General features: G+C 44.7%; 2 protein-coding genes across 4 annotated transcripts in view; one reads left to right on the top strand and one right to left on the bottom strand.

Annotated features, from left to right (window-relative positions):
* Nucleotides 1–27,706, top strand: part of LOC141148418 (putative methyltransferase DDB_G0268948) — a 55,544-nt gene that overhangs the window by 26,348 nt on the left and 1,490 nt on the right. The window contains exons 2-6 of the mRNA XM_073635913.1: nt 11,748–11,908; nt 17,094–17,196; nt 18,128–18,238; nt 20,240–20,340; nt 25,977–26,114. Of these exons, the coding sequence (XP_073492014.1) occupies nt 11,748–11,908; nt 17,094–17,196; nt 18,128–18,238; nt 20,240–20,340; nt 25,977–26,114 (614 nt within the window). The remainder of the gene's footprint in view (nt 1–11,747; nt 11,909–17,093; nt 17,197–18,127; nt 18,239–20,239; nt 20,341–25,976; nt 26,115–27,706) is intronic.
* The window catches only part of LOC141148415 (uncharacterized), a 332,754-nt gene that overhangs the window by 6,797 nt on the left and 298,251 nt on the right, over nt 1–27,706 (bottom strand). Inside the window, exons 2-6 of one of the 3 annotated variants that reach the window (XM_073635902.1) lie at nt 25,957–26,074; nt 6,248–6,426; nt 6,072–6,128; nt 4,180–4,251; nt 2,469–2,531 (exon numbers count right to left, since the gene is read on the bottom strand). In XM_073635902.1, coding sequence (XP_073492003.1) covers nt 2,469–2,531; nt 4,180–4,251; nt 6,072–6,128; nt 6,248–6,426; nt 25,957–25,988 — 403 coding nt within the window. In that variant the 5' untranslated portion in view covers nt 25,989–26,074. Of the gene's footprint in view, nt 1–2,468; nt 2,532–4,179; nt 4,252–6,071; nt 6,129–6,247; nt 6,427–25,956; nt 26,084–27,706 lie in introns of those variants that run through there. The other 2 variants (XM_073635903.1, XM_073635901.1) reach the window with 2 other exon arrangements.

A 27,706-nucleotide genomic window follows, 5' to 3' on the forward strand; every position in this document is an offset into this window, starting at 1 on the left:
GGAGCAGAGGATGAAACATCTTCGGGAGGCCTTGCAGAAAGGTCTGTGCAACGCGTTCCCAGAGACTGGGAGGTTACAAACTCCTGTTTCTGGACAACGTGTTGCTGAGGCTTCGGTCAGTCAAAGAAGGAGCGGTGGAGAAGGTGGCCGTCTGACCGATGCGTTCAGACAATTTTTTGGTCTGCAGCCCCAAGGTATGATCGGTTCCAGCAACCATCGCCAGCGTCTGTTTTACATGGTGCAGGAATACCTAGGGGCAAGATCAGACTTGGACACCTTTCCCACCGAAAATCCTCTGGGTTACTGGGTCTTGAGGATGGATCACTGGCCAGAGCTTGCACAGTATGCAATTGAGCTACTGCCCTGTCCTGCATCCAGCGTTCTTTCGGAACGCACATTCAGTGCTGCTGGAGGCGTGGTAACCGATCACAGGGTGCGTCTGTCCACCGACTCGGTCGATCGGCTGACCTTCATAAAAATGAATGAGTCTTGGATCACCACCAGCTACCAAGCACCTGATGCTGATGTAACCGAATAATTTTTTTTGAAATCTCAGATCCCTTCAAAGACTGCCTATGCTGATGCTGAGTGACTATCCCTGAGTAATTATCCTCTTCCTCCTCAATCATCACGCTGATAGCTTGTAAGAACATTTTTGGTTCTGGGCGCCACCACCAGTGCCTAAGGCACAATTTTTCAGCCCCTGTTTAACAGGGGCGTGTAATTACAATTTTTGATGTAATACTTTGCAGCAGGGCTCGTTCCTGCATTCCAACTAGAGTGTCTGTGAGGGGTTGCAGTGTTGTGGCACCAGCACCAGTGCCTAAGGCCCAATTTTTCTGCCCCTGTCTAACAGGGGCGTGTAATTACAATTTTTGATGCAATACTTTGCAGCAGGGCTCGTTCCTGCGTTCCAACTAGAGTGTCTGTGAGGGGTTGCAGTGTTGTGGCACCAGCACCAGTGCCTAAGGCCCAATTTTTCTGCCCCTGTCTAACAGGGGCGTGTAATTACAATTTTTGATGCAATACTTTGCAGCAGGGCTCGTTCCTGCGTTCCAACTAGAGTGTCTGTGAGGGGTTGCAGTGTTGTGGCACCAGCACCAGTGCCTAAGGCCCAATTTTTCTGCCCCTGTCTAACAGGGGCGTGTAATTACAATTTTTGAAGCAATACTTTGCAGCAGGGCTCGTTCCTGCGTTCCAACTAGAGTGTCTGTGAGGGGTTGCAGTGTTGTGGCACCAGCACCAGTGCCTAAGGCCTAATTTTTCAGCTCCTGTTCAACAGGGGCATGTAATTACAATTCTTGATCTAATATTTCACAGCAGGGCCCTGTGAGGGCTTACAGTGTTGTGGCCACAGCAACACCTAAGGCCCAAATTTCTGCTGAGTATATAGGGCAGGACCCTACTTTCAAACATCTAACTTACAAACGACTCCTACTTGCAAACGGAAGGAGACAACAGGAAGTGAGATGAAATCTACCCCTAGGAAGGGAAATTCTCTCCTGTAAGAGTTAATATGGGAAAACAATTTCTCCTTTCCACTGATGCTTTCCAATCCTTGTTCCACAAAAAAACCCAAATTTTCAAAAAACATTTTTCATTGGGACAAAAAAGTGAGGTGAAATCTTCTGAAGAGGAGGAAAGACAGCAAAACAAATGTCACAGGGGTGATAACCCTTCCCTATGTTTTCCAAAAAGCTTAGAAAAGATTTTTTGGCTGGAGCTAAACACGTTAAAAATGTTCAAAATTACAAACAGATTCTACTTAACAACAAACCTACAGTCCCTGTCTTGTTTGCACCGCCTGTATACTGCTGTTCAGAGTATATAGGGCCTGGTGGCCCCACACCTTTCCTTATTTTAATTTGGGTGCGGGGTTCCCCTTAATATCCATACAAGACCCAAAGGGCCTGGTAATGGACTGGGGGGTACCCATGCCGTTTGTCTCACTGATTTTCATCCATATTGCCATGACCCGACATGACATTAAACCCGCAAGCAGTTTTAAATGAGATTTTTTCCTTTAAAAATGACATTTGGTGCAGGGACTGTTCTAAACATGGGAAACACGCGTCACTTTACAGGCATACTATAGACACCCCCCAGGTACGATATTTAAAGGAATATTTCACTTTTTTTTTTTTTTACTTTAAGCATTATTAAAATCACTGCTCCCGAAAAAACGGCCGTTTTTAAAAGTTTTTTTTGCATTGATACATGTCCCCTGGGGTAGGACCCGGGTCCCCAAACCCTTTTTAGGACAATACCATGCAAATTAGCCTTTAAAATGAGCACTTTTGATTTCGAACGTTCGAGTCCCATAGACGTCAATGGGGTTCTAACGTTCGTGCGAACTTTCGGTCCGTTTGCGGGTTCTGGTGCGAACCGAACCGGGGGGTGTTCGGCTCATCCCTAGTAGATGATTATGGTGTCTCCTGTTTCTTTATATTGGCAGCTTGTGTACTTACCCTGAGGAGTATTGGGCCACTGTTTTCTGCCAGATGACGCTGGAGGGATACGGTTGGGGCTTTCTGTTAAAGATGGAAGAAAAGAGTCAAGGTAATGTTCCAGATAAAGTTAAGTCAACAGCGCTATTTATTTTTGCCTGTTATAAGTTGTACTACAACATCAAAGCATTATAAATAAAAGGTGCCCCAGATGTATCCTGACTCCTTGTGTCATAAATTACTGTATTCCCATCTTATTGGCCCAACTATAATTGCCCAAAAATATACTGACACAAAGATCGAAGTAAAATGTCTGTTTTCTTTTGGTTGACGATCCTTTGGAGGCAAAGTATCAAAAATGTTTCCCTTGTATCTGTGTAAACTACTTCCATGGTCCCTCCCTACCGCTCTGCACTGACTCGGAGACTAACCACATTCTGCAGATACACCATTGTAACTATCAGTTAATCCACCATAACTGGCATTCCACCGGTGACCCATACCTTAGATGGGTCCCAATCATCTGAGCACAGCAAGTTATTTTAAAATACCTCCAAAGACCCAACCGAACGTACCCTGTAAAATAAACAAAAACAACCAATACAACAAAAAAGTAAGAATAGAAGGAACCAAGCCGATGTAGGGAGGGAGGGCGGGCAGGAATGCTTCTCCTCCTCGTGTACTCCCAGGATGTCTGGTTTCACCTTGTCTCCCCCACACTCCTGGCTTTTTGCAGTCCCTCCACCACGCTGTCTGCCCAATCCCCTGCAGCCCCATGTTGTCTGACAACATGTTTTTATCCCGACTTGCCCGGCTTCCCTATGCTCCTAATCATGCTAGCACTACGTTGTTTTTTTTTTGTTTGAGCTTCGAGCTAATACTCTGTCTGTACTCACAAAAAAGTGCACTGAGGTGAATTAAAGTGGATTGTGTACCCTACTTTGTCATTTTAACACTACAGGTGATAAGGCTTACCTGTACGTAAAATGAATATTATTTAGGAGATATCCTCCTCAGATGCAGCCGCTGAGGCCAGCGGTGGTGCATGCGCTCTGAAGGTCCGCTGGACCCTGCAGAAAAATCAAACCTCTTCACCAGTAAAAGGACTCCCACGCACATGCGTGGGAGAGACCTCATTGCAGCTCCGGCCACTCAGAAGCACCGGAGCCCGCGACCGCGGAAGAGACGGTGAGGCAACGTGTCAGCCCGCTCAGCGCTGACCGGGTCGGCCTGCAGGGGCCTCGTTCTAAGGTATTTCATAGAAATTCATAATGTGCTATTATTATGCGATGCATACTAGCACATTATGCCATTGTCTTGCAGGTTTCTTTTTTTTTTCTTCTGTGGTTTAAAGCCGCTTTAATTTGCACTGGAACTGTAAAATCAAATCTAAAGTTGCTAATGTGTTAAAACAGATGTTATATTTTTTGGCAAATTGAACAATGAACACTTTTGTGAATATCCTTTTACATATACTATACTATACCCCCCTCTTTTATTACACAATCCCATGCTTACTTCAGTTTCCTCAGTCCCCCCCTTCACTTCAGTTTCCCCTTCACAGTCGTGTTCTGAAGGTATGAGGTGTCATGTGTGTATGGATTTGAAAATGGACCTTAATAATAATAATGTTTATTAGATGATAATGCCTGTGTGTATATAATATCATGGACATCGATGAATGATGATGATGGTGTGTCCTGTTTCTTTCCAGATTATGTACACTACTTACCCTGAGGCGTAATGGTCTGCTGCTTCCTGCCAGTTGATGCTTCTGGAGAGTCCGGGATACGGATCGGGCTTTCTGTTAAAGACGGAAGAAAAGACAAGAGTCAAGGTAATGTTCAAGATAAAGTCAACAGCTTTATTTATTATTTTTGCCTGGTATATGTTGGACGACAACAACATATTTTATAATCCAAGCATAAAAAAAGTGCACTGAGGTGAATTAAAGTGGATTGCATACCCCACTTTGTCATTTTTTTACCTACAGGTAATCCTATAATAAAGCTTACCTGTAGGTAATATGAATATCCCCTAAACCTGTACGGTTTAGGAAATATCCACCTCGGATGCAGCCGCTGACGTCAGTGGCGGTGCATGCGCTCTGGGACGCCGGACGGTTCAGAAAAATCAAAGCACCTCGCTGGAAACTGGACTCCCACACACATGCGTGGGAGAGACCCCATAGCGCCTCCAGCCACACACAGCGTCGACGCCCGGAAGAGAAGGCGAGGCAACGTGTCATAGCGCTGGCCAGGTTGGGCTGCTGGGGCCTCGTTTATTTTATAATGTGCTAGTATGCGATGCATACTAGCACATTATGCTATTGTCTTGCAGGTGTTTTTTTTTTTTCTTCCGTGGTTTACTACCGATTTAATTTGCACTGGAAATGTTAAAATCTAATCTAATCTGAAGTTGATGATGTGTTAAAACAGATGAGATGATATATTTCTTGGCAAATTGACCAATTGACATTTTGGTGAATAGCCTGCCCTTTTATAGTACACCCCCCTCTTTTATTACACAATCCCATGATTGTTTTAGTTTCCCCATGACAGTAGTGTTCTGATCTGAACACCCTTCACAATGGTATCTTCTCCCCCACCTTCATAGCACCTGAGCACACCTGTGTCCTCTGCCCTCCCCCTTTGCATCCTAACCCCCCTGCAACTCGATCCTCCTTCACATCACAGCCTCGGCACCTCTGGCCCCCTTCACATTACACAGCCCCCTGCATATTTGGCCCCCATCACATTACACAGCCTCTGCACCTTTGACACTTTCACATCCCCCCTGCAGCGCTGCCCCATCCTACCTTATTTGGGCACACAGAGCCGGAGACACAGCAGCACTGAATAATGGGTGGGAGCAGGAGGTGCTGCTGAAGTTAACCAGCAGTTGATTGGTTGCTAGGGCCGCATGGCAACCAATCACCTGCTGTTTAACTTGTGAAGTTATTTTCAGCAGCTCTGCGATAGCGACAGCGGCAGAGGGAGGCAGACAGAACCGTCACCTAAATGGCTGGATTGTGGCGTTCCAGGTGGCACAGTGACTTGGTCCACATCTGGCCCACAGTCCGCCATTTAGTGATGCCTGCTTTAAATGTTAAAGAGGAGGGCCAGTCAAAAAAAAAAATTAAAAGTCAGCAGCTACAAATACTGCAGCTGCTGACTTTTAATTGGACACTTACCTGTCCCTGGGTACAGCGATGCGGGGGATTGAAGCCCCGCTCGTCTCCCCCTCCGTTCAGTGGCGCCGGCATTGCAACTGTGGGCATTGCACTGCGCATGTGCGAGCGGCGCCGCGCACCGTGATTGGCCGCTCAGTCACCTGGGACCTGTAATGGGTCCCAGATGATTGACAGGAGAGAGGGAGCAGAGCTGAGCCCTTCCTGTGCCGAGGGGGAAGTGATGTCACCAGCGCAGGCACTGGAAGAGGCAGACTACGAGGGACCCCCTAGCAACAGGCATTTAGAGGTAAGTAAAAAAAAAATATCCAAATGTTTTTTTTTATTTTTTTTTTAGGCACAATCATGACTTTTTTTTTTTTAGGGTGGAACACCACTTTAAATAGAAGTTTATCATTAATTATACATCCTTTGTCTTTGTGTTAGGTACTCACCAGAATGTCGATGGGATGGACTTGGAGTTGATCGCTCTACAGATGATGTTTCTCGATCTGGAAAACATGTATGTAAAGAAAAACGTAAGTTTCACATGCATAGTCATAAAAAATAATAGTGAGCTTGAAACAACCATATAACAGCAATATATAATGATATATTTCATTTTACTCACCACCAGCTCTTTGATGTGGACCCCTGCTGCTGACTCCAGGGACAACCTCTGCCAGAAGGCCAAGGCCATCTTTCAGCTTTACCTCCCACTCACGTAACTCAACAGGCTTTCCCGTAATATGCTCTCCCCGTAGACGCTTCTTCAGCTTTTTGATGACTGCCGCCCGACAATCATAGAATCTGCACATGAAAAATAAACATTATTAGTTACATAAAATAGAAACCAAACTGATTTATTTTTTTGAAAAGCAACCTGTCGTTTCACACAGTGATGGTTTTTTATGTTACAATATTTCCATGTATGTTAATGTTCTCTTCTGTATGTGGCTGTGCCAAATAAATAGTTTTGTAAAGTAGAACTGTTAATTTTTATTGACTATTACACTGTGTATTTTTTACAAATGTGTGTTCTAAGAGCCCTTTCACACTGGGGCGGTTTGCAGGCGTTATTGCGCTAAAAATACCGCCTGCAAACCGACCCGAAACAGCCGCTGCTGTCGGGCTTTCACACTGAAGCGGTGCGCTGGCAGGAGAAGAAAAAAACTCCTGCAAGCCGCAACTTTGGAGCGGTGAAGGAGCGGTGTATTCACAGCTCCTTCACCGCTCCTGCCCATTGAAATCAATGGGACAGCGCGGCTATACTGCGCCAATACCGCGGCAATACCGCGTCTATAGCCACGCTATACGAGCGGTTTTAACCCTTTTTTGGCCGCCAGCTGGGGTTAAAACCACACCGCTGGCGGCCGAATACCGCTGCAATAACGACGGTAAAGCAGCGCTAAAAATAGCGCTGTTTTACCGCCGACGTCCCCACCGCCCCAGTGTGAAAGAATATTGGAATAATTACCTGTGTCTGACGCCAGTGGTGGGCCTGCTAAACTTGGAGACTGCATTCACGGAGTCCCAGACTTGTCCCCAGCCTGCTGCTTTCTCGGATGTTGGCACGGTTTGGCAGAAGAGTGTCGCTTTTTCTCTTAGGACTGCAGCAACCAATGCAGCATTCTCCTCTTGGGTAAATACAGGCCCCCTTGATCTTTGTCGCTTGCTTTGGTGGGGTTGCTGCATGTCTGAGTCCACACTCTCTGATGTAGTGGGGGACACATGTCTCTGTTTTTGGCCATGCTTCCGCTCCACTCCACCTCCACACTCTCTTCCAGGCCTTGGCTCCACTACAGGCCTCCGTTCACCTCCACTCCTCTCCCCTCCACTCCTCCTCTCCCCAACAATACTCTCCCCTCCATGCCTCTCCTCCCCTCCACTCCTCCTCTCCTCAACAATACTCTCCCCTATACGCCTCTCCTCCCCTCTACGCCTCTCCCCTCCACGCCTCTTCTCCCCTCCACGCCTCCTTTTCCCTCTACGCCTCCCGTCCCCTCCTCTTCTCTCCTCCCCTCCACACCTCTCTTCCCCGCCTCGCCCCTCCCCTCCACGCCTCCCCTCCCCTCCACGCCTCTCCTCCCCTACACGCCTCCTCTCCCCTCCACGCCTCCTCTCCCATGAGTCCCCTCCTCCACTCCTCCGCTCCCCTCTACTCCTCTGCTCCCCTCCACTCCTCTCCCCTGAGTCCCCTCCTCCACTCCTCCGCTCCCCTCCACTCCTCTCCCCTGAGTCCCCTACTCCACTCCTCCGCTCCCCTCCACTCGCAGTCACGGCAAAAACTCTCATACCAACACACTCACTAACACCAACATTCTCACTCACTAGACGACTCACACGTCCATTCTCACTCCCAGATATTCTAATAGTAATTGCAACAACCAAACCACACAAAAACAACTACCAAAACAACTATCTCACTCTCTGCTCTCTGCTCCTCCCAGCTCCCACACCTCACCCTACCAATGCACAGTACACCCTCTCAAAATGGTGTACAGGGGCGGAGGCTAATTAGCTGGCTAGCCGCGTGTTGAAAATGAAAACGAAACTAAAATACGAGATTACTAATGACCGCGATGTATTTACGAATGTACGAATCCATTCGAAGCACGCTAGTAGACTCGAATCAACAAAAACAAAACAATGTTACGAAACTACGAATCAACGGGAAAGAAAGCATAAGGCAATCCCACAAAAGTAACAATTACTAAATTACAAGAAGCGTACCGAATAGAATAAACAAAAATGACTAACAAAATTACGAATTTCGAATCTAATAAAAGTAGACAGAATTACGAATCATTCAGTAACAACGAAAATACGAACGACTCCGAATCGAACCATGTTTTATGAAATTACGAATTGCAAGACTAACGGAATTACGAATTATATCGTTAAAAGTTTAACGAAAATACAACAGTTACGAAAATACGAACGAGTCCGAATATGAACCCTCGCATATTACGAAATTACGAATCGTTACGAATCCATGGAAACAAGACGAAACTAAACTAAACTAAACTAAATTTTTTGTTGTGCACATGTCTACAGCTAGCCTGTTGAATCACTTATGTGTGATTACTGCCAGTGATTATAGAAGCTTGCAATAATCAAGTGTTCTGCTGGCCAGGAAGGCTCCCCAGTAGCAGAACACAATAGTACTGTGGGAGGGATCCCACCATCAACACTGACTGTGTCAAGCAATTCAAAGAGAGAAAATTGCATAATCTGCGCCCTGCTTATCAGCCATGTATAATACTCAGCACAGTCATTAAAAAAGGAAACTCCCCATTAAATGTTTTTCAGCAGGCCTTTCAGAAGAGCTTCATAGACTACTTCAGTGGTCTGACTCAGGGTGGCCTGTAATGCGCAGTGCTCTGACTCAGGGTGGCCTGTAATGCGCAGTGCTCTGGATGGTGGTCTGACTCAGGGTGGCCTGTAATGCGCAGTGCTCTGGACGGTGGTCTGACTCAGGGTGGCCTGTAATGCACAGTGCTCTGGACGGTGGTCTGACTTAGGGTGGCCTGTAATGCGCAGTGCTCTGGACGGTGGTCTGACTCAGGGTGGTCTGTAATGCGCAGTATTCTGGACGGTGATCTGACTCAGGGTGGCCTGTAATGTGCAGTGCTCTGGATGGTGGTCTGACTCAGGGTGGCCTGTAATGCCTCCACATCCATGCATCTGGCCCCCTGATTCCCATGCAGGGATGCTGGATGCATGGATTCCACTGGGGGGGGGTGTTTTGAAGCCTATTAGAGCCTCTGGCTCTACTCGCATGCTTCAATTAAAAAAAAGAATGGTCTCCGGGCGCAGAGCTCTGCCCGTGAAGCTCACCCAGTTGTGTGATAACTAATGAATATTCATTATCGCCACCCTGATCCTCCTCCTAGCCAATCAAGAAGTGGGTCTGAGATCCGAAACGGGATTGGCTGAAAGGACAGTCAATCCTATTGGACTCCTAGCAAGAGGAGAGGAGAGACGCCCGGTGGGATATGCCATGATCTAAGAAGACAAAGCCACTGACCCACAGCTCGTCAGCCGCTACCTGGTCTACAGCTTGCTGCCTGACCCACAGCCATAACTCGGCCACCACCAAGATTGGGTAAGTGCCGGGCAGACAGTAGGTGGGCGGGGGCAGTTAACTGCTGCTCGCCGTCCAGAGGGGATGGATTGGTGCTGGTTAAGTGCCGCTGGGTCATCAATTACCTATATTTTATTTGGGTACAGTGCCGCACGACACCAACCAGTTAAAGTAAAGCAGTGCTGTATCACAAAAAATGGTCTGGTCATGAAGGGGGTTAAATCTTCTGGAGCTGAAGTGGTTAACATGGAAAAAAGGTGGTTTGTTTTTAGCTTTGTTACACTTTAAAAAAAAAATTACAAGACAACATCACCAGAAGAAAGCCTTTGTTTATATGATTAGTTTGTTATCTTAACCACTTCCGCTCCCATACTTGTTCACTCCCTACAGACCAGAGCAATTTTTACATTTCTGCTATAGACCTGATTATTTATAACTTTGTCATTAAGATAACCTAATACATATATTGTTTTAAAGAAAACCAGGCTTTCTTTTCATGATCTTGTCTTGCAACATATTATTATTATTATTATTATTATTAATATTTTTTTTCACACTTCCCTGCTCTGTGTAGTGGTTTTGCGCAGAGCAGCCCAGATCCTCCTCTTCTCGGGTCTCTTGCTGGTGCTCCTGGCCCCTCCCTCCCGCCGAGTGCCCCTACAGCAAGCAGCTTTCTTTGGGGGCAGCTGAGCCGCTGCTTTGTGTCCATTCCATTCAAATTCCTAAAAGTTTTTAAAGTACGGCCTATAGAAATTTTTAAGCACCATAGTTTGTCGACATTTCCACAAGCGCGCACAATTTTAAAGCATGATATGTTGGGTTTCTATTTACTCGGTGTAACATCTTTCACATTATACAAAAAAATTGGGCTAACTTTTACTATTTTTATGTATTTGTTTTATTTATTTTATTTATTTTTTTTTTCCTCTCGGGTCTCTGCTAAAAAAACTGTTTGGGGATTATAGGTAATTAAGTAAATAAAATAATAAATACTGACTTTAACTTGTAAGCAAAAATGTCATAAAAGGGCTGGGTCTTTTTATTAAGATAAAACAAACAAAAAAAAAATCAGAAGGAAAATAGTTGAAGAAAGGATATTAAGGACTTAATGAGGGCTGATTAGAGTAAACCAAGGGTTAAAAAGGAGTTTAAACAAAGGAACATTTTTATTTTTACCTGTCAGATTGCTTTAACTGACATCATCTAAAGATTGAAGTTTTATACCTTTGATCTGCAGATGAATTAACAGAATGATCTAAAAGTAACAGTATGTTAATTTGTATATTCCCAACTGAGCAGTGTTATTTAATGATAGTTAGGTGTGGGTGTGTTTTTTTTTGTAGCATGGCCAAGATGCTTACCAGTCCCTGGAGTCCAGCACTTTCCTCCCACAGCCAGTTCTCAGTTGCCAGACCCTGGTGCCACCAACTTGAAGCTGGGAACTGACTTATGTGAAAGATTGTGCGGCACTTAAAAACTGATCCCGCGGCCTCCTGGGACGTGTGATGCCAAGTTGCATAGCTCTCACCTAGGCCTGTCATAAAATGACACCTGCTCCCAAGAAAGAAAAAAATAAAAACAAATTCTGGTAAAGTAGGGAGTGAGGTGGAGGATGGGAATCATTTTCAACCAAATAAAAAAAAAAAAAATCATTGTTATGACACTTATAAATGTAACCCACCCAGCTTCAGCATCCCTTTAAATGGGTCTTTATGCCGAGGAGGGTGAGACAGAGTTCTTAATCACGTGACCACTGTGATTGGATCTCACCCATGGACACCTGATTGGAAGCCTGTCCCACCAACTTCCGATTGGGACTAGAGACAGAGAGCTGGCTATGCTGTGGCTATGACTGTGCTGGGGGCATGCTGTGAGTGTGTTCTTGGCACAAATCTTGGCTTTCCATGGACTCTTTTGTGCAGTGTAAGAGATTTAAAGCCCACCCTCTTTGCAACCACAAATGCAAGCTGTGGGCAGCAGGAGGTTAAACTGACAACACCAGTGTCATTGTGATGTATTATTATAGATATTTCTGTCTTCCTAGTTTTCCAAACCATATGGATTTGCTGTGGACGTTGGCTGTGGAACAGGGCAGAACACAAGAATTCTCGCTCCATACTTCAAGAAAGTTCTCGGAATCGACATCAGTGAGGCTCAGGCAGAAGAGGCCAAGAAAGCCACAGTGTCACCCAATGTCACATACAGGTGGGGACATTCTAAAACTGTTTCATTAGTTGCATTCAGGGGAGGACTAGGAACATTTAGCCTGGGGGAGCACATCCAACCAAGTAGCCCCTTTCCTGATTAGAGTTGGGCGAACGGGTTTGGCCCGAGGATGATTTCAAGAAAAAAACATTGGCTTTTTGCCCATTTGAGGAACACCCGAATTATCAGGGCGTTCAACCTTTTGCTCGGAGCAGTGCATTGGAAGCCCTGATTGGCTGAAGCAATGAAAGCTTTGCCCAATCAGGGCACAGAGCACTGTCAGAGCCATGATTGGAGAAAGTAATGGCTGATTGCTCTTAGTCCCACCCCACACTATAAAAATATTCTCCTCCATAGCGGCCATTTGCAATGTGATATTGGCATGGAGAGAGATAGAACAGGGCTCTGTTCAGTGCTACAAAAGTTGGTGTGCTGTTGTGATTCTAATGTCAGTGTAGAATATCAGTTTAGTGTGAATCTAGTGATAGTTCAGTGTGAGTGTAGTGTGACTGTTCATTTTTACTTTAGTGTCAGTTTATTTTGTCAGGGCAGGTTTCCTGCAGTATATATCAGTGAATTACTGCACATTTAACGCAGTATATTTAAATGCATTAGTGCATATTTAATGCAGTAGATTGTAGTGCATCAGTGCAGTTTTACTGCAGTATATTGTGGTGTCAGTGGAGTGTTTCTGTGTAGTGAGTACTCAAGTTAAAGTGCATCAAACACTACTTTCCATTGATTAAAGTGCATCCACGTACACCTTTCCACATCTTTTAATACGTTTTGTTAATAAGCCCCCCATCATGTCTGGGAGGCCAACAAAGAAAGGCAAATGTTCCCATGGCACTGAGGGGGCCAGCAGCATATGTGTCCAAAGGCAAATGTGGACATGGTCAGTCCTCAAGCAGGGCATAATTCCCTGTTTAGTGATGTTGCCCGTGCCATCCAGTCACAGCATGCAGAGGAAGTGGTGGACTGGCTTACTAAACCATGTCCTCCGTCACCCAAGCAGAGGCTAGTACGTGGTCCACTGCAGCTGCCAGAGTGGCTAAACCTGCCTCTTTGTCCACAGCTATTCCTGCCATAGCCCCAGCATCAGGCATGGAGGAGTCAGCTGAGTTATTTGAACACAGAGTCAACCACTTGTTCCTTGACGATGCACAGCCATTACTTGATTCAGATGTTGGTTCTGAGGTTGAAGGCAGGAACATGAGCCTACAGAGGGGAGAACACTGGTACACAAACTGGCATTCATGTTCCCCCAGCCGCAGCGTATTGCCAAGTTGTCTCCAGAGGTAATGAGGATGGAGGAGATGATGAGGTCACTGACATGACTTGGGTGCCAAATAGAGCAGAGGAGGAAAGTGAGGGCGAGGCACAACCCCAAGGAGGCAGCCATCACGAAAGAGTGGAGAGCAGCCATCCTATTCCATCACATTGTGAAGCTGTTATGTCCTGGCCCACTTCCCACAGCTCAGATGTCTGGGTCTTTTTATAGTACATGTGCAGCTGATCGCACTATTGCTAATTGCAAACTTTGTCTCAAGCGTGGCAAAAACACCAGTCATTTGGGTAGCACATGTTTGACCAGGAATTTAACTTCCCACCACTCAGTCCGTTGACAAGAGCACCTAAAAGCCACACAAGGGGCACAAATATGTTTCTCCTCCTTACTCACCTCAGTATGCCCCTGCTATACCTCATGACCTCTCAGCAGCCTCCACTGACAGGAATGATGGTATAACGCAGGGTGTCCCAGGTCTTTACAGCACATCTGCTAGCAGCACACCACCAGCTGTAGACTATAGCTAGCAAATTTCTCTGCCCTATCTGCTGCAGTGGAAAAAAGACACTGCCACCCACATGCCCAGTGTCTAAATGCAGGCTTGTCAAAGCTGCTGGCTCTAAAACTTCTGCCTTTCCATCTGGTGGATTCTGCCCCCTTCCGTGAATTTGCAGAATGTGCTGTACCACAATGACAGGTTCCCAGTCATAATTTCTCTTCATGTTAGGCCATTCCAGCTCTCTACCATCACGTGAAAGGCAATGTTGTGGCATTGTTGGGCAAGGCAGTCAGCCGCAAAGTCCACGTTACTGATGACACATGGTCCAGCAAGCATGGGCAGGGACAATATATTTCATTCACAGCACACTGGGTCACTCTGCTAGCAACTCAGAAGGATGCAGGACAGGGCTCAGTGCTGCAGCTTGTTGTGTCCCCACATCTCCATACAGTTGGCGATGATGCGAAATTTGTCAGCTCTACCCACTCCAGTTTTGGAGGCATTGAAGCAGATGAAGACATACGTCAAACAGTAAGAGGGTTTTCCATCTCCAGAACCCTTGGGAGTAATATATGGCTGGGAGGAGGCAGTTCCAGATACTGTAATCCTGAGTGACCCCAAGGAGTCTGCTTCTCATGCCTCCGCAAATTTGCAGTGCATGGGCTCCCTCATGTTTCAAAGCCTGCGAAAGGTCCCAAGCATACGTGGCATAAAGAAGGATTACTATTGGTTGTCAACCCTCCTTGACCACCGTTACAAGGGGAAAGTCTCAGAACTTATCCCGTCCCCACGGAGCGCAGACGATAATCTCTTGGACGACTTTTAAAGAGGAGTTTATATAACGCTTTTCCTGACTCTGGTAGGTTACAGTGTTGTGGAAAACGTAGTTTTGAGGCTTCTGTTGGTGAAGCGGAGTGGTGGAGAAAGTGATGCATTTCTTTTTTTTTTTTTTTTTTTTAAGTCCTCGTTGTCCAGGGCTTTCCGCTTCTGCAACACATGTTGGGCGATTATCTAGGGGCAAAAACAGATGGAGAGCTTTCCAGTCGACAATCCACTGGCTTACTGGCACATGAGAATAGACCACTGGCCAGAACTTGCCCAGTGTGAAATTGAGCTGCTGGGCTGCCCTGCAGCCAGCATGCTTTCCGAACGGCATTTAGTGGTGCTGGAGCTTTTGTTACTGATAATAGAATGTGTCTGACCACAGACTCTGTGGACCGTCTGACTTTTAATAAAATTAATCAGTCCTGGATTACCAGCAGCTATGAAGCCCCTGATGCCGATGTCGCAGATTTAAGTGTTTTTGGAATGTGGAATCTCTGCAGGACTTCTAGGCTGCCTAGCATTGTGGGTGTTTTCATCTGGAAGAAATGTTTTGGTGTAGGTTTCATGGGCACTTTTAACACCCAAAGACCAATTTTTCAGCACCTGTTTGACAGGTGCATATCATTGCAATTTTTGACAGCAAGTCCGATTCTTGCTTTAATCAAGAGTACCTCGATTCGGTGTTGGTGATGCCTTCACACTGTAACCCTGAGACCAATTTTTTCCGCACTTCTTACTTCTATCCAAAGTCTGTGAAAGACACAAGAATTTATCCAAAAAAAATCTCTAATCCCGAGTGCACTAAATAGTGGCCTCCATCATACAGACTGACTACCTGAGTCGTTGTTTATAAAATAAAGAGAGCTTGAATGGAAAGTCCCTTTTTAGCTTTATATACCGTATTTATCGGCGTATAACACGCGCCGGCGTATAACATGCACCCCAAGTTTAGGAGAGAATTTTAAGGAAAAAAACTTTTAGGAGGGAAGTTTAAGGAAAAAAAACTTACATTAAAATGCCCATCAATGCAGCCTCATCAGTGTTCATCTGCAGCCTTGTTAGTGTCATTGCAGCCTTTTCAGTGTCAGTGCAGCCTTGAACCAGTGTCCATTGCAGTCTTGTCAGTGCAGCTTTGCCCCAGTGCAGTCTTGTCAGTGCAGCTTCGCCCCAGTGCAGTCTTGTCAGTGCAGCTTTGCCCCAGTGCAGCCTTGTCATTTCAGCTTTGCCCCAGTGAAGCCATGTCAGTGCAGCTTTGCCCCAGTGCAGCCTTGTCAGTGCAGCCTTTCCCCTAGTGTCCATGCATGCCGCCGCCGACATACACATGTAGTTTTAAATATGGCGCCGCGGAGTTCGGAGGCACTCGGCGGCACTCGTTCAGTGACTGCTCGGAGCCGAGATACACATAGCCGAGTGTATTCGGCTCTTTCCGGCGCCGCTCACAGTTACGCCCAGTCCGGCCATTGGACCTGTGTTATGTCCATCATAGGGCGGGACTGGGCGGGACTGTGAGCGGCGCCGGAAAGAGCCGAATACACTCGGCTATGTGTATCTCGGCTCCGAGCAGTCACTGAACGAGCGCCGCCGAATACCTCCAAACTCCGCGGCGCCATATTTAAAACGACACGCTATGTGAATGTCGGCGGCGATCGCTGCCGATAGATCACAATTAGCGTGGATTGGCGTATAACACGCACCCACGATTTTCCCCTTATTTTAAGGGGAAAAAAGTGCGTGTTATACGCCGATAAATACGGTATGTAATTGCCAGCAGCAGGCTCTATACATGGTACAGATGTGACACATTACAGGCAGACTAAGGGGACCATGCAATGCAATATATTTAAAGGAAATTTTCATTTTGATGGTTTCACTTTAAGCATCAGTAAATCACTGCTCATTTAAAAACAGTTTTTTACAAACTTTTTATTTTTTTATTGATGCATGTCCCCCAGGGCAGTACCCGGACCCCCCATAACCATTGTATGCCCAATTACTTGCATATAAGCCTTCAAAATAGTCACTTTTGATTTTTCCAGTTTGGATCCTTTATACTTTAATAGGTGTTCGCTATTCGGTTCTGAACTTTTGTGATGTTCGAAAAGTTCTGCCATGAACCCAACAGGGGTACATTTGGCCCATCTCTTTTCCTGATCTATAGACAGAACTCTTTTGGCTAAAGTAAGTTTACCATGCAAAGTGGGACATAGTGCTGCAATAACTGGAGGGTATTCCTAACGAACATTGTTAAAATAAATAAATGTAGCCCTTCTAGTGTATAACACAGTTCACCACTAGGGAGGAACTTTAGCTGTAAATGTGACATTGTTGGTGGTTTACTGGCTGCTGCATTGGCCTGGTACACATTCATTCTAGTGTAAACAGGGTGAATGTGACTGGAGCATGTCAGTGAAGGATTCATTGGGTGATTTTTTTTTTTTTATAAACAGATCAACCCCTTTGTGTCTTCTGGGAAGGGATGAGGCAGAAAAGTCAGAAGCACAGAGCCCAGGGTTGGACTTTCAATCCAACCAGATGGTGTCACTACTTAAAGTCTAATCTGTCATTCTCTGCAGTATCTGTCCAGCTGAAGAGATGTCGGTTGGCGAAGCTTCTGTCGATCTACTAACATCAAGTGTTGCTGCCCATTATTTTACCATTGAGCCATTTCTAAAAGAGGTAAAAACAGTCTTCTTGTTTCATTTATTTGACTGCTGCCCCTTGTAAAATGTGCTGTATGTCACATACACCTGACCGTGGATTCTGTACACTGTGCTGCATGTTAACATAATCTGGACTCCTGGGCAATGTACTGCAGGTTGAATACTGCAGACAGCTGCACAATTTCTGGATTTTGTGTGCTCTATTCTGTACCGTGTACATTAAGATTTGCTCACATAGCCTAAACTGCTATATGTATGCTGTGCTGTATGTTGCATACAGTGGATCACTGCAATCTGTTTACTGTGCTATGCATTACATACACCAAACTAAACTCCAATAAGACAGACCACACACTAAAACCCTCTGTTCCACTGTTGTTTAATCGATTGACAGCACACACTGAAAATTCCTGCTGGAAGCCATGCTCTAACGCTTTTCACCCATCACAGGGCTTAATGATGAGTGTACCATTTTAGGGGCGTGGCTTCTGGCAGGAGTTTTCAGTGTGCTGTCAGTGGATTAAGAGTGGACTTCTGGGCTTGAGCACCCGGCTGGTATATAGGAGGTGAAGGAGGATATGGGTTGCTTGTGAGCAATTATGTGGTTTGGGATCATTGAACATAAAACGAACGAAGGGCTGACTCTGGATGGTGGGCACAGAATGAGCCCCCCCTAAAATGTTGCACCCGGGGCCACATCCCCTCTGCCCCTACGCTACACACCTACATACACTGAACTGCTACACTCTATACCCTGTGCTATATATTATACACCAAATGTCTGCACTCTATATATACCCTGCTATACATTATTTCCCCCAAATCACTGAACTCTATATGCTAAAATATAAATTTTTAACTTTTTTTTAAATAAAATCAGTATTTCATCCTGTTCAGTGAAGGGGCACACTTTTGCTGATATATTAATGTAGATGTTATCATTTCAGGTCGATCGGATCTTAAAGCCAGGAGGCTGTCTTGCTATCTTCACCTTCTTGCCCAGTATAGAAGTTCACTACAAGGACTGCTCAGAACAAATGACTCAAGTCTTTGCAGAGGTAAGTACTGAATAGATTTGTGTTTTCAGTGTCCCTTTTCTTATATACTGCCTTGTCTGAGATCACTGTTGTCTTTGTGAGTGATAAGAAAACCTGGCATAAGTCTGATTTATGAATTTGGAAATGGGCATCTGCACTCCCCTTTCTTCACTGTGCCGCACCCTCTGGAGACTTCCAAGTCTGGGATGCTCAATATGCAAATACTGAGACTCCAAAGTCAGAGCTATGCCCCGCCTACTCCATGTACAATACTTCCATTGGTCAGAAAGTGGCAGTGCATTGGACTGGGGGGGAGGGGTGCTGGTAGCCCTCATATCTGGGGGTTCTAGGGCCCCTCAGCATGAATATAGTATATGTTGGTACCTTTTGTGTGATCTGATTTCAAAACCTTTGGTCAGCTTCAGTGATCCTATGTGTTAAGATGTTTGCTTTAAATACAATATTATTCAGGAGGTACTTTTAAATAATCTGTTTCACTTAGAAAGTCCAGTGTTGACTCCACATAGATTACTCAGTGCGCAGTATGCATTAAAAAAAAAAAATAGTTGTGCATATATAGACACATTAGGGTTGATTTATTAAAGGCAAATAGACTGCGCAGTTTGCAAGTGCAGTTGCTTCAGAGCTTAGTAAATGAGGGGAAGCTCTTCTGACTTCTATCATCCAATCATGTGCAATCAAAAACTTTTTTTTTTTTTCCTTGCATGTGATTGGGTATTCTTTGCAAAGTGAAGCTTCACCTCTGTTACTAAACTCTGGAGAAACTGCACTTGCAAAGTGCACAGTCTGTTTTCCTTTAATAAATCAACCCCATTAATGCTTAACAGCCAACTCCAAGAAAAGAGCCCCAGTCAGTGTTTAACCACTTCCTGACCACTTCACGCGGATATACTGCGGCATAAGGGCACGTACAGGCAGATTAACATACCTGTACGTTGCCCTTTAGGAGGCGACTTGCGGGCGCCGGGAGCTCCGTGACCGCGATCGCGGGTCCCGCAGACCCGATGTCCGCGGAGATACCCGCGATCGTCTCATGGTAAGGAAGAACGGGGAGATGCTAATGTAAACAAGCATCTCCCTGTTCTGCCTAGTGACACTGTCACTGATCTCTGCTCCCTGTGATCGGGAGCCGCAATCAGTGTAGTGTTACACACAGCCCCCCCCCCCCCCCCAGAGTTAGAAACACTCCCTAGGACACACTTAACGCCATCTAGTGGTTAACCCCTTCACTGCCAATGACATTTTTACAGTATTCAAAGCAATTTTTTAGCATTAATCTCTGTATTAATGCCAATGGTCCCAAAAATGTATTAAAATTGTCCAATGTGTTCACCATAATGTCGCAGTCATGAAAAAATTCGCTGATCACTGCCATTACTAGTATAAAAAAAAAAATTATTAATAAAAATGCCATAAAACTAAAACAAGAGTTGATTTTGACAAGTCCTTTATTGAAAAAAAAAGCCCGGAGTGGTCTTCTTTTTCAATAAGGGACTTGTCAAAACCAGCTCTTGGGGGTTTAACTTTTTTTTTTTTAACCTATCACTTCTTCTTTGGGTGAATGGGTAGGGGTATGATGTACCTGATACCAATTTGCATGGGGCGGGTGGGGGACGGGATCTTTTTTTAATTTTTTTTTTTAAGGGGGCTTTCAGATTCCGATAAGCCTTTTCCCTGCAGACCCTGTCAACCACAGCCCAGGGTTGTCAAGAGGCCATTGTCCCCATCGACATGGGGGCAAGGTGCTTTGGGGTGGGGGGCACCCGGTGCTTTGGGGTGGGGGGCACCCCCATGTTGAGGGCATGCTGCCTGGTATGTTTTGGATTTTGGGGGGACCCCACGCCATTTTTTTTCTTTATTTTGGTGTGGGGGGGTGTACCCCCTCCAAATCCATATTAGATCTGAAGGGCCTGATATGGCCCTGGGGAACCCCACGCCGCGTGTGTGTTTTTAATCCTTTTTTGTCCATGTGTAAAAAGACAGATTTCACTTATTTTTCAGATGGTAGATAGTCTGGCCCCATATGAGCATAAGAAGATTAAACATCTCAGGAATGGATACAAGGAAATGTATGAATCCATCCCATACACCGACAAAAGAAGGTCCGACTGCATCTATATATCAATCATCTGATATGTGGTAACCTCTGGTCACTGGCTCCCCGGCCCTTTATGGGATTCTGAACGTTGGGAATTTACTGCCAAATTTTTTCAGAAAATGGCCTAAAGGGTCTATTTTATTTTCTGTTCAGGATTACAAGAATATAATCTGATTTTTTTTTTTTTTTTTTGGTATTTTAATTGAACATTATTTTATAAATACATAGAACTGTGTGTGCGCAATGCACTGAATGTATAGAACTCTCAGCTTTAACCTTTCATTTCATGTCTCTCTAATGGAAAGTCTACAGATCCAGCACTGCTTCCTCCTCCACTATCTGACAAGACACACCTTATAATTGAAAGATAAGGGGGATTGGAAGGTGAACACTCAACAAGCTCATGCTGCAGCTCTCCTTCCTCAGGACATTTGTACAAGCTTGTAGCTTATTGATATTTCAAAATAAAAGTTATCACTGAGTGATCACCTTTCAAACTTCGGGAGCGTCACCTTCTCTTTTGGATTATATACATTTTATGTTCTGTTGAGCATCCAGGTCCGTTTTCTCTCGGATATGTATGCAGTGACAACCGCTGGATTATACACCAGCACCTTATGTACAGCATTCTGAGCCAGCACTGCTTCCTCCTCTATCTGCTTAGGCACACACATATACAGCTTAATCCTTCTCTGACCTGATGCCCCTGCTCTTTGGCTGGGGTAGATCGTAAGATTGCCAGATCTGGGATCTTTTATATCTTGAAGCCCAACTCCAGGAAACTTAAAAATGATCCCTTGCAGAGGGGCTCCTCCCACGTTACAAGGGTTACTTTCTCGTGTAAGTCTAGGGAACATAAAAAAAGATTTATATACTCAATCCTCCATGCTTCTAGGCCTGTCCTCTGTGTCTTCTACATCACACTCCAGCATTTTAAGGTCCTGACATTATCAAGACTGATATGGGGTCCATAGCTCTGCATTGGGTGTGATGGTGCCAAGGAACAACCCACTACAAGAGTATCTGGGAGCTCCATCTGCCAGGGGAGCGGAGGATCAGGTAGGGAGAAATGCTTTTACTCTCCCTTAGGCTGGGTTCACACCTATGCAAATTGGATGCGGGTTTCCCAATTCCAATTCACATAGCAGGAGATTGTGACCGGCTCTCTATGGAGCCGGTTCACACATCTCCGGAGCAGCTCCAGTGTGAATTTGCACAGTGGTTCTGTGTGTCTTTTGGTCTGTTTCATGCATACAAGGAAAGGGGGAATGTATCTCTACTGTAGGGGATCAGAGGGGTGAACAGCCGGCTCAGAGACAGTCCAGTAAAATAAAAATTACTTTATTCAGCAAACTGCCAAAAACAAACAGAAGACACGACAGGCTTGTCTTGTCGAATAGGTAACGCTCACAGTTCCGCAGCATACAGACTTGCAGGCAATAGTTCATGGCTCTAATCAGAGCTCCAGTCTTTTATGTGGTTAAGCTCATCCAGCAAGTACACAATCCAGCAATGGATCTTTTCACACAGCATGCTGCTGTGTCTCTCTCTTCTACTCAAACAGCTCCCCTCTGACACTTTCAGCCCAGCTGGCAATAAGCAGGTCTGAAGGGGAAGTACCTGCCCTCTTCGATTAAACTTGCCCCAGGCTGACCCTCTACGTTACATATACTTGGACTTTGAATGAGGTGCACATCCCTATTAGGGATTATCCATCCCTAATCTGGATACAAAAAAATAAAAGTATAGGACTTTAAAGTGGTTGTAAACCCTTTACAACCACTTTAAACTGCAGGCAAGCCTATATACCTACACGGTTTAGGAAATATCCCTGTATTTGCATGTGCCGACGTCATCGGCACATGCGCACTTAAGCAAACTGAAGCAACGGCACATACGTGACGTTGATTCAGTTATACTGTGCTGTTACCGGCGGCTCCCACGTGCATGCGTGGGAGTGACGTCATCGCAGCTCCGGCCAATCACAGCGCCGGAGCTGCGATACACGGAAGTAACCCCCAGATGAGATGTCAGTCGCAGGAGTGGTGAGCGAGGACCGCTATGGGGGCTTCGATCTCAGATAAGTAATTCATAATGAGCTAGTATGTTATGCATACTAGCTCATTATGCCTTTGTCTAGCACTTTTTTTTGTGGTATTTTTTAAAAGGGGTTTACAACCACTTTAAGTGAGGCAGGCTGTACACAGTGTAAAAGTATCCATTTATTGACATGAGTAGGGATGGGCCGAACACCCCCCCCCCCCCCCGTTCGGTTCGCATCCAGAACATGCAAACAGGCAAAAACTTTGTTCGAACACGCGAACACCGTTAAAGTCTATGGGACACGAACATGAAAACTCAAAAGTGCTAATTTTAAAGGCTTATATGCAAGTTAATGTCATAAAAAGTGTTTGGGGACCCGGGTCCTGCTCCAGGGGTCATGTATCAGTGCAAAAAAAAGTTTTAAAAACTGACGTTTTTTCGGGAGCAGTGATTTTAATAAAGCTTAAAGTGAAACAATGAAAGTGAAATATTCATACCTGGGGGGTGTCTATAGTATGCCTGTAAAGTGGCGCTTTTTTCCCGTGTTTAGAATAGTATGACAGCAAAATGACATTTCTAAAGGGGATAAAAAAGTCATGAAGTAATAGCGGCTATAGTGAATTGTCGGCTATAGTGAATTGTCTATGGGAGAAATCAAAAGTGCTAATTTTAAGGGTTAATATGCAAGTTATTGTCATAAAACGTGTTTGGGGACCTGGGTCCTGCCCCAGGGGACATGTATCAGTGCAAAAATTTTTTTAAAAACGGCCGTTTTTTCGGGAGCAGTGATTTTAATAATGCTTAAAGTGAAACAATAAAAGTGTAATATTCCTTTAAATTTCAGTGTGTCTATAGTATGCCTGTAAAGTGGCGCACGTTTCCTTAGGTCTGGTATGGATTTTAAGGGGAATCCCCGCGCCAAAATAAAAAAAAAAATGGCATGGGGTCCCCCCAAAAATCCATTCCAGACCCTTTATCAGAGCACGCAACCTGGCAGGCCGCAGGAAAAGAGGTGGGGATAAGAGAGCGCCCCCTTCTAAACCATACCAGGCCACATGCCCTCAACATTGGGAGGGTGCTTTGGGGTAGCGGCCCCCCCAAAGCACCTTGTCCCCATGTTGATGGGGAGAAGGGCCTCATCCCCACAAACCTTGCCTGGTGGTTGTGGGGGTCTGTGGGTAGGGGGCTTATCGGAATCTGGAAGCCCCCTTTAACGAGGGGACCTCCAGATCCCAGCCCCCCCATGTGAATTGGTAATGGGGTACAAATGTACACCTACCATTTCACAAAAAAAGTGTCAAAAAGGTTAAAAAAAGACAAGAGATGGTTTTTGACAATTCCTTTAATAATTTCTTCTTCTTTCCCTGCTTCTTCTTCCATCTTCTTTCTTCTGGTCTTCCTTCAGTGTTCTTCTTCTTCCTCCATCTTCTTCTTCCCCTGCTTCTTCCTCCGTTTCTTCCTCCGGTCTTCTCGTCCGGCATCTTCCTCCGGCTTCTTCTCCGCTTCGTCCTCCGCACGATCCGCCTCAGTGGGAGCTTTCCCCGTGTTGTCAGAGGGGGTGAATCACAAACGGGTGACCCCGCCCCCTCTGACAACACAGGGAAAACCATAGGGAAGTCTCTGTGCATCAGAGGGGGCGGGGTCCCCGGATGGCCCCGCCCTCTGTTATATAAGAACTGTCACCTGAACAGAAGCGTCACACAGAGGAAGACTCCCACTGAGGCAGATCATGCGGAGGACGAAGCGGAGTGGAAGCTGGAGGAAGATGCCGGACAAGAAGACCGGAGGAAGAAGTGGAGGAAGAAGCTGGTGAAGAAGAAGATGGAGGAAGAAGAAGAACACCGAAGGAAGACCAGAAGAAAGAAGATGGAAGAAGAAGTGGGGAAAGAAAAATAAATTAATAAAGGAATTGTCAAAAACCTTCTCTTGTCTTTTTTAACCTTTTTTACACAATTTTTCTGAAATGGTAGGGGTACATTTGTACCCCATTACCAAATCACACAGGGGAGGGTCAGGATCTGGGGGTCCCCTTGTTAAAGGGGGCTTCCAGATTCCGATAATCCCCCCGGCCAAAGACCCCCACAACCACCGGGGTTGTGGGGATGAGGCCCTTCTCCCCATCAACATGGGGACAAGGTGCTTTGAGGGTGCTGCTACCCCAAAGTACCCTCCCAATGTTGAGGGCATGTGACCTGGTACAGTTCAGGAGGGAGGGCGCTCTCTCGTCCCCTCCTCTTTTCCTTCGGCCTGCCAGATTGCGTGCTCGGATAAGGGTCTGGTATGGATTTTGAGGGGGACCCCCACGCCATTTTTTTTATTTTGGCAAGTGGTTCCCCTTAAAATCCATGACAGACCTGAACGGTCTGGTATGGATTTTGAGGGGGACCCCCACGGTATTTTTTTTTTTTGCAAATTTGGTTTGGGGTTCTCCTGTGGGGAAATCCCACGCCATTTTTATCAATTAACTTTTATGTGTATTGCCAGGCCAACAATTCTAGTACTAGTACTAGTACTTTTAAATGACTTTTTTTCCTTTTAGAAATGTAATTTTGCACTCGGACTGTTCTAAACAGGGGAAACATGCGCCACTTTACAGACATATTATAGACAACCCCCCGGTACGAAATTTACAGGAATATTACACTTTTATTGTTTCACTTTAAGCATTATTAAAATCACTGCTCCCGAAAAAACGGCCATTTTTATAAAATTTTTTGTACTGATACATGTCCCCTGGGGCAGGACCCAGGTCTCCATACACTTTTTATGACAATAACGTGCATATAAGCCTTTAAAATTAGCACTTTCTCCCACAGACTTTTAAAGGGTGTTCCGTGGCTTTCGAATTTGCCATGAACACCCAAAATTGTTCGCTATTCTGCGAACAGCCAATGTTCGAGTCGAACTCATGTTCAACCCGAACATAAAGCCCATCCCTAGACATGAGTAAAAAGGAGGCATAACAATGTACATGAGGGGTAAATGCTCAAAGCATGCCAAACATAAGTATGAAGCAAACTAAACATAGTAGTACTTTTTATTTTTTGCATGCTTTGAGCATTCAGCCCTCATGTACATTGTTATACATCCTTTTACTCATGTCAATAAATGGATAGTTTTACACTGTGTTACAGCCTGCCTCACCTAATGTCTCATACTTTTATTTTTTGTATTTAGTCTGTTTTCAGGTCCGACTTTAGCCTAAAATTCGGGCTGAAGTTGGACCTGAAACGATGAATGGAGACACACCGGACCCCTGCTGTGAGCTGCATGCGGCAATAGTGTGAACCCAGCCTTAGAATAAATGAGCAATTAACATTGCAGTGCAGACTCAGCAACACTGCAAGAGATTTTCACATTTCCCGGAGTTGGGCTTTAATGTATTACTAACATACAGTATACTTTATATGAGCTGCAGAAGCTGCAATTAGTTGTCAGGCTTGTATGTATTGGTATTATCTGTATTTATCCTTGTTTATATCCCTTGTACAGCGCCACAGCATAGGATCCCACTATATAAATAACTGACAATATAAATGTAGAGATTGCATTTGTTTTAACCTCTTTGTTAACTCACAGTGCTGTTTGCCTTTGCAGGATAGAAAACATTGTGACCAAGATCCGAATGCCATTGGCAAGGCTGCTGGGTTTTATTCAGACCTTCCCCATGTACCCGATCTATCTTCAGACTAAGCCTGAGGAAGCGAAGAAAATGATGAGAACAGCAGAGGAAAGGTGAGAATGGAGGTGAATGGGATGGGAAATGGCAGCAGGGAACAGAGGACAAGAAGGGAACAAATTGTACAGCAGTGTTGTCACCCTGAGGACAGAGTGATCTTAGCTATACAAGTGAGGTTTGTTTTGGTATCGCATAGTTTTCCAATTTCCAAAGAGAATTAAATGGAATAGAAAATAAAGGAATAGAAAAAAAAGAATAGACTAGAAAAGAATATAACAGAAAATAAAAGAATAGAATATAATAGAGTAAAACAGAACAAAGTAGAATAGAAAATAAAAACAGAATAGACTAGAATATAATAGAATAGAATAACAAAGAATATAACCATCTGAAATTTGAATTTCAAATAGAATGAATTTGAATACAAAAGAATAGAATGGACTATAATAGAATAGAAAATAGAATAAAAAAAACATAGAATAGAATATAATCATTTCCCAAAATTCAAATAAAATCAATTCAAATTTGAATGGAATAGAAAAGAATAGAAAATAACAGAATAGTATAGCAAAAACAGACTAGACAGTCTGTCTATTTTTGAGGTTCCCCACCCTCACGTAATCCATACATATGAATGTAAACACGCGCATCTTGGCGTCTACACATGTGCCCTAAAATTAGCTTTACTGAAATTTTGTCCTTCCTTTGTGGTAATACTGTGTGACAAAAAAAAATTGGAACTACCATTGTTTTAATCTCTAGAGCAGTGATGGCGAACCTTGTCACCCCAGATGTTTTGGAACTACATTTCCCACGATGCTCCACTACACTGCAGAGTACAGGAGCATCATGGGAAATGTAGTTCTAAAACATCTGGGGTGCCAAGGTTCACCATCACTACTCTAGGGTGTCTGCTTTCAGAAAATATATAATTCAAGGTTTTATGTAATCTTAAGGGCTAAAGTTATTTTTTTAACCACTTGACGACCACCCGCTGCAGTTATACTGCCGCAAGGTGGCTCGGCTGTGTGAATCGCAGTACCAGTACAGCAGTCCATGCACTAGCTTTTGTGGGTGCGCCGATTGGCCAGCAGGGGAGCCAATCAGTGGGTCCAGAGGACTCTATGTCCGCCGGCCACCCGCGATCGTTCCCTGCAGAGACAGAATGGGGAAAATTGGCAGTTTTTTTTATCGCTCAAATAAAAAACGCAGAAGTGATGAAATACCACCAAAAGAACCAATGCATGTGGCTGGTGGCCTTCCCTGCCAGTGACATTTATACAGTAATTAGTGGCTATTTTTAGCTATGATCGCTGTATAAATGTCAATGGTCCCAAAAAAGTGTCAAAAGTGTCCGATCTGTACGTCCGCAATGTCGCAGTCCTGCTAAAAATCGCAAATCACCGCCATTAGTAGTAAAAAAAAATAATAAAAATGCCATAAATACATCCCCTATTTTGTAGACGCTATAACTCTTGCGCAAACCGATCAATATACACTTATTGTGATTTTTTTTCTCTTCAAAAATATGTAGAAGAATACATATAGACCTAAACTGATGAAGAAACGTTTTATTTTTTTGGATATTTATTATAGCAAAAAGTTAAAAATATTGTATTTTTTTTTTTTTTTTTTTACAAAATTGATG

The sequence above is a fragment of the Aquarana catesbeiana genome, linkage group LG06 (genome assembly GCF_042186555.1).
Source record: "Aquarana catesbeiana isolate 2022-GZ linkage group LG06, ASM4218655v1, whole genome shotgun sequence".
NCBI classification, from domain to species: Eukaryota; Metazoa; Chordata; class Amphibia; order Anura; family Ranidae; genus Aquarana; species Aquarana catesbeiana.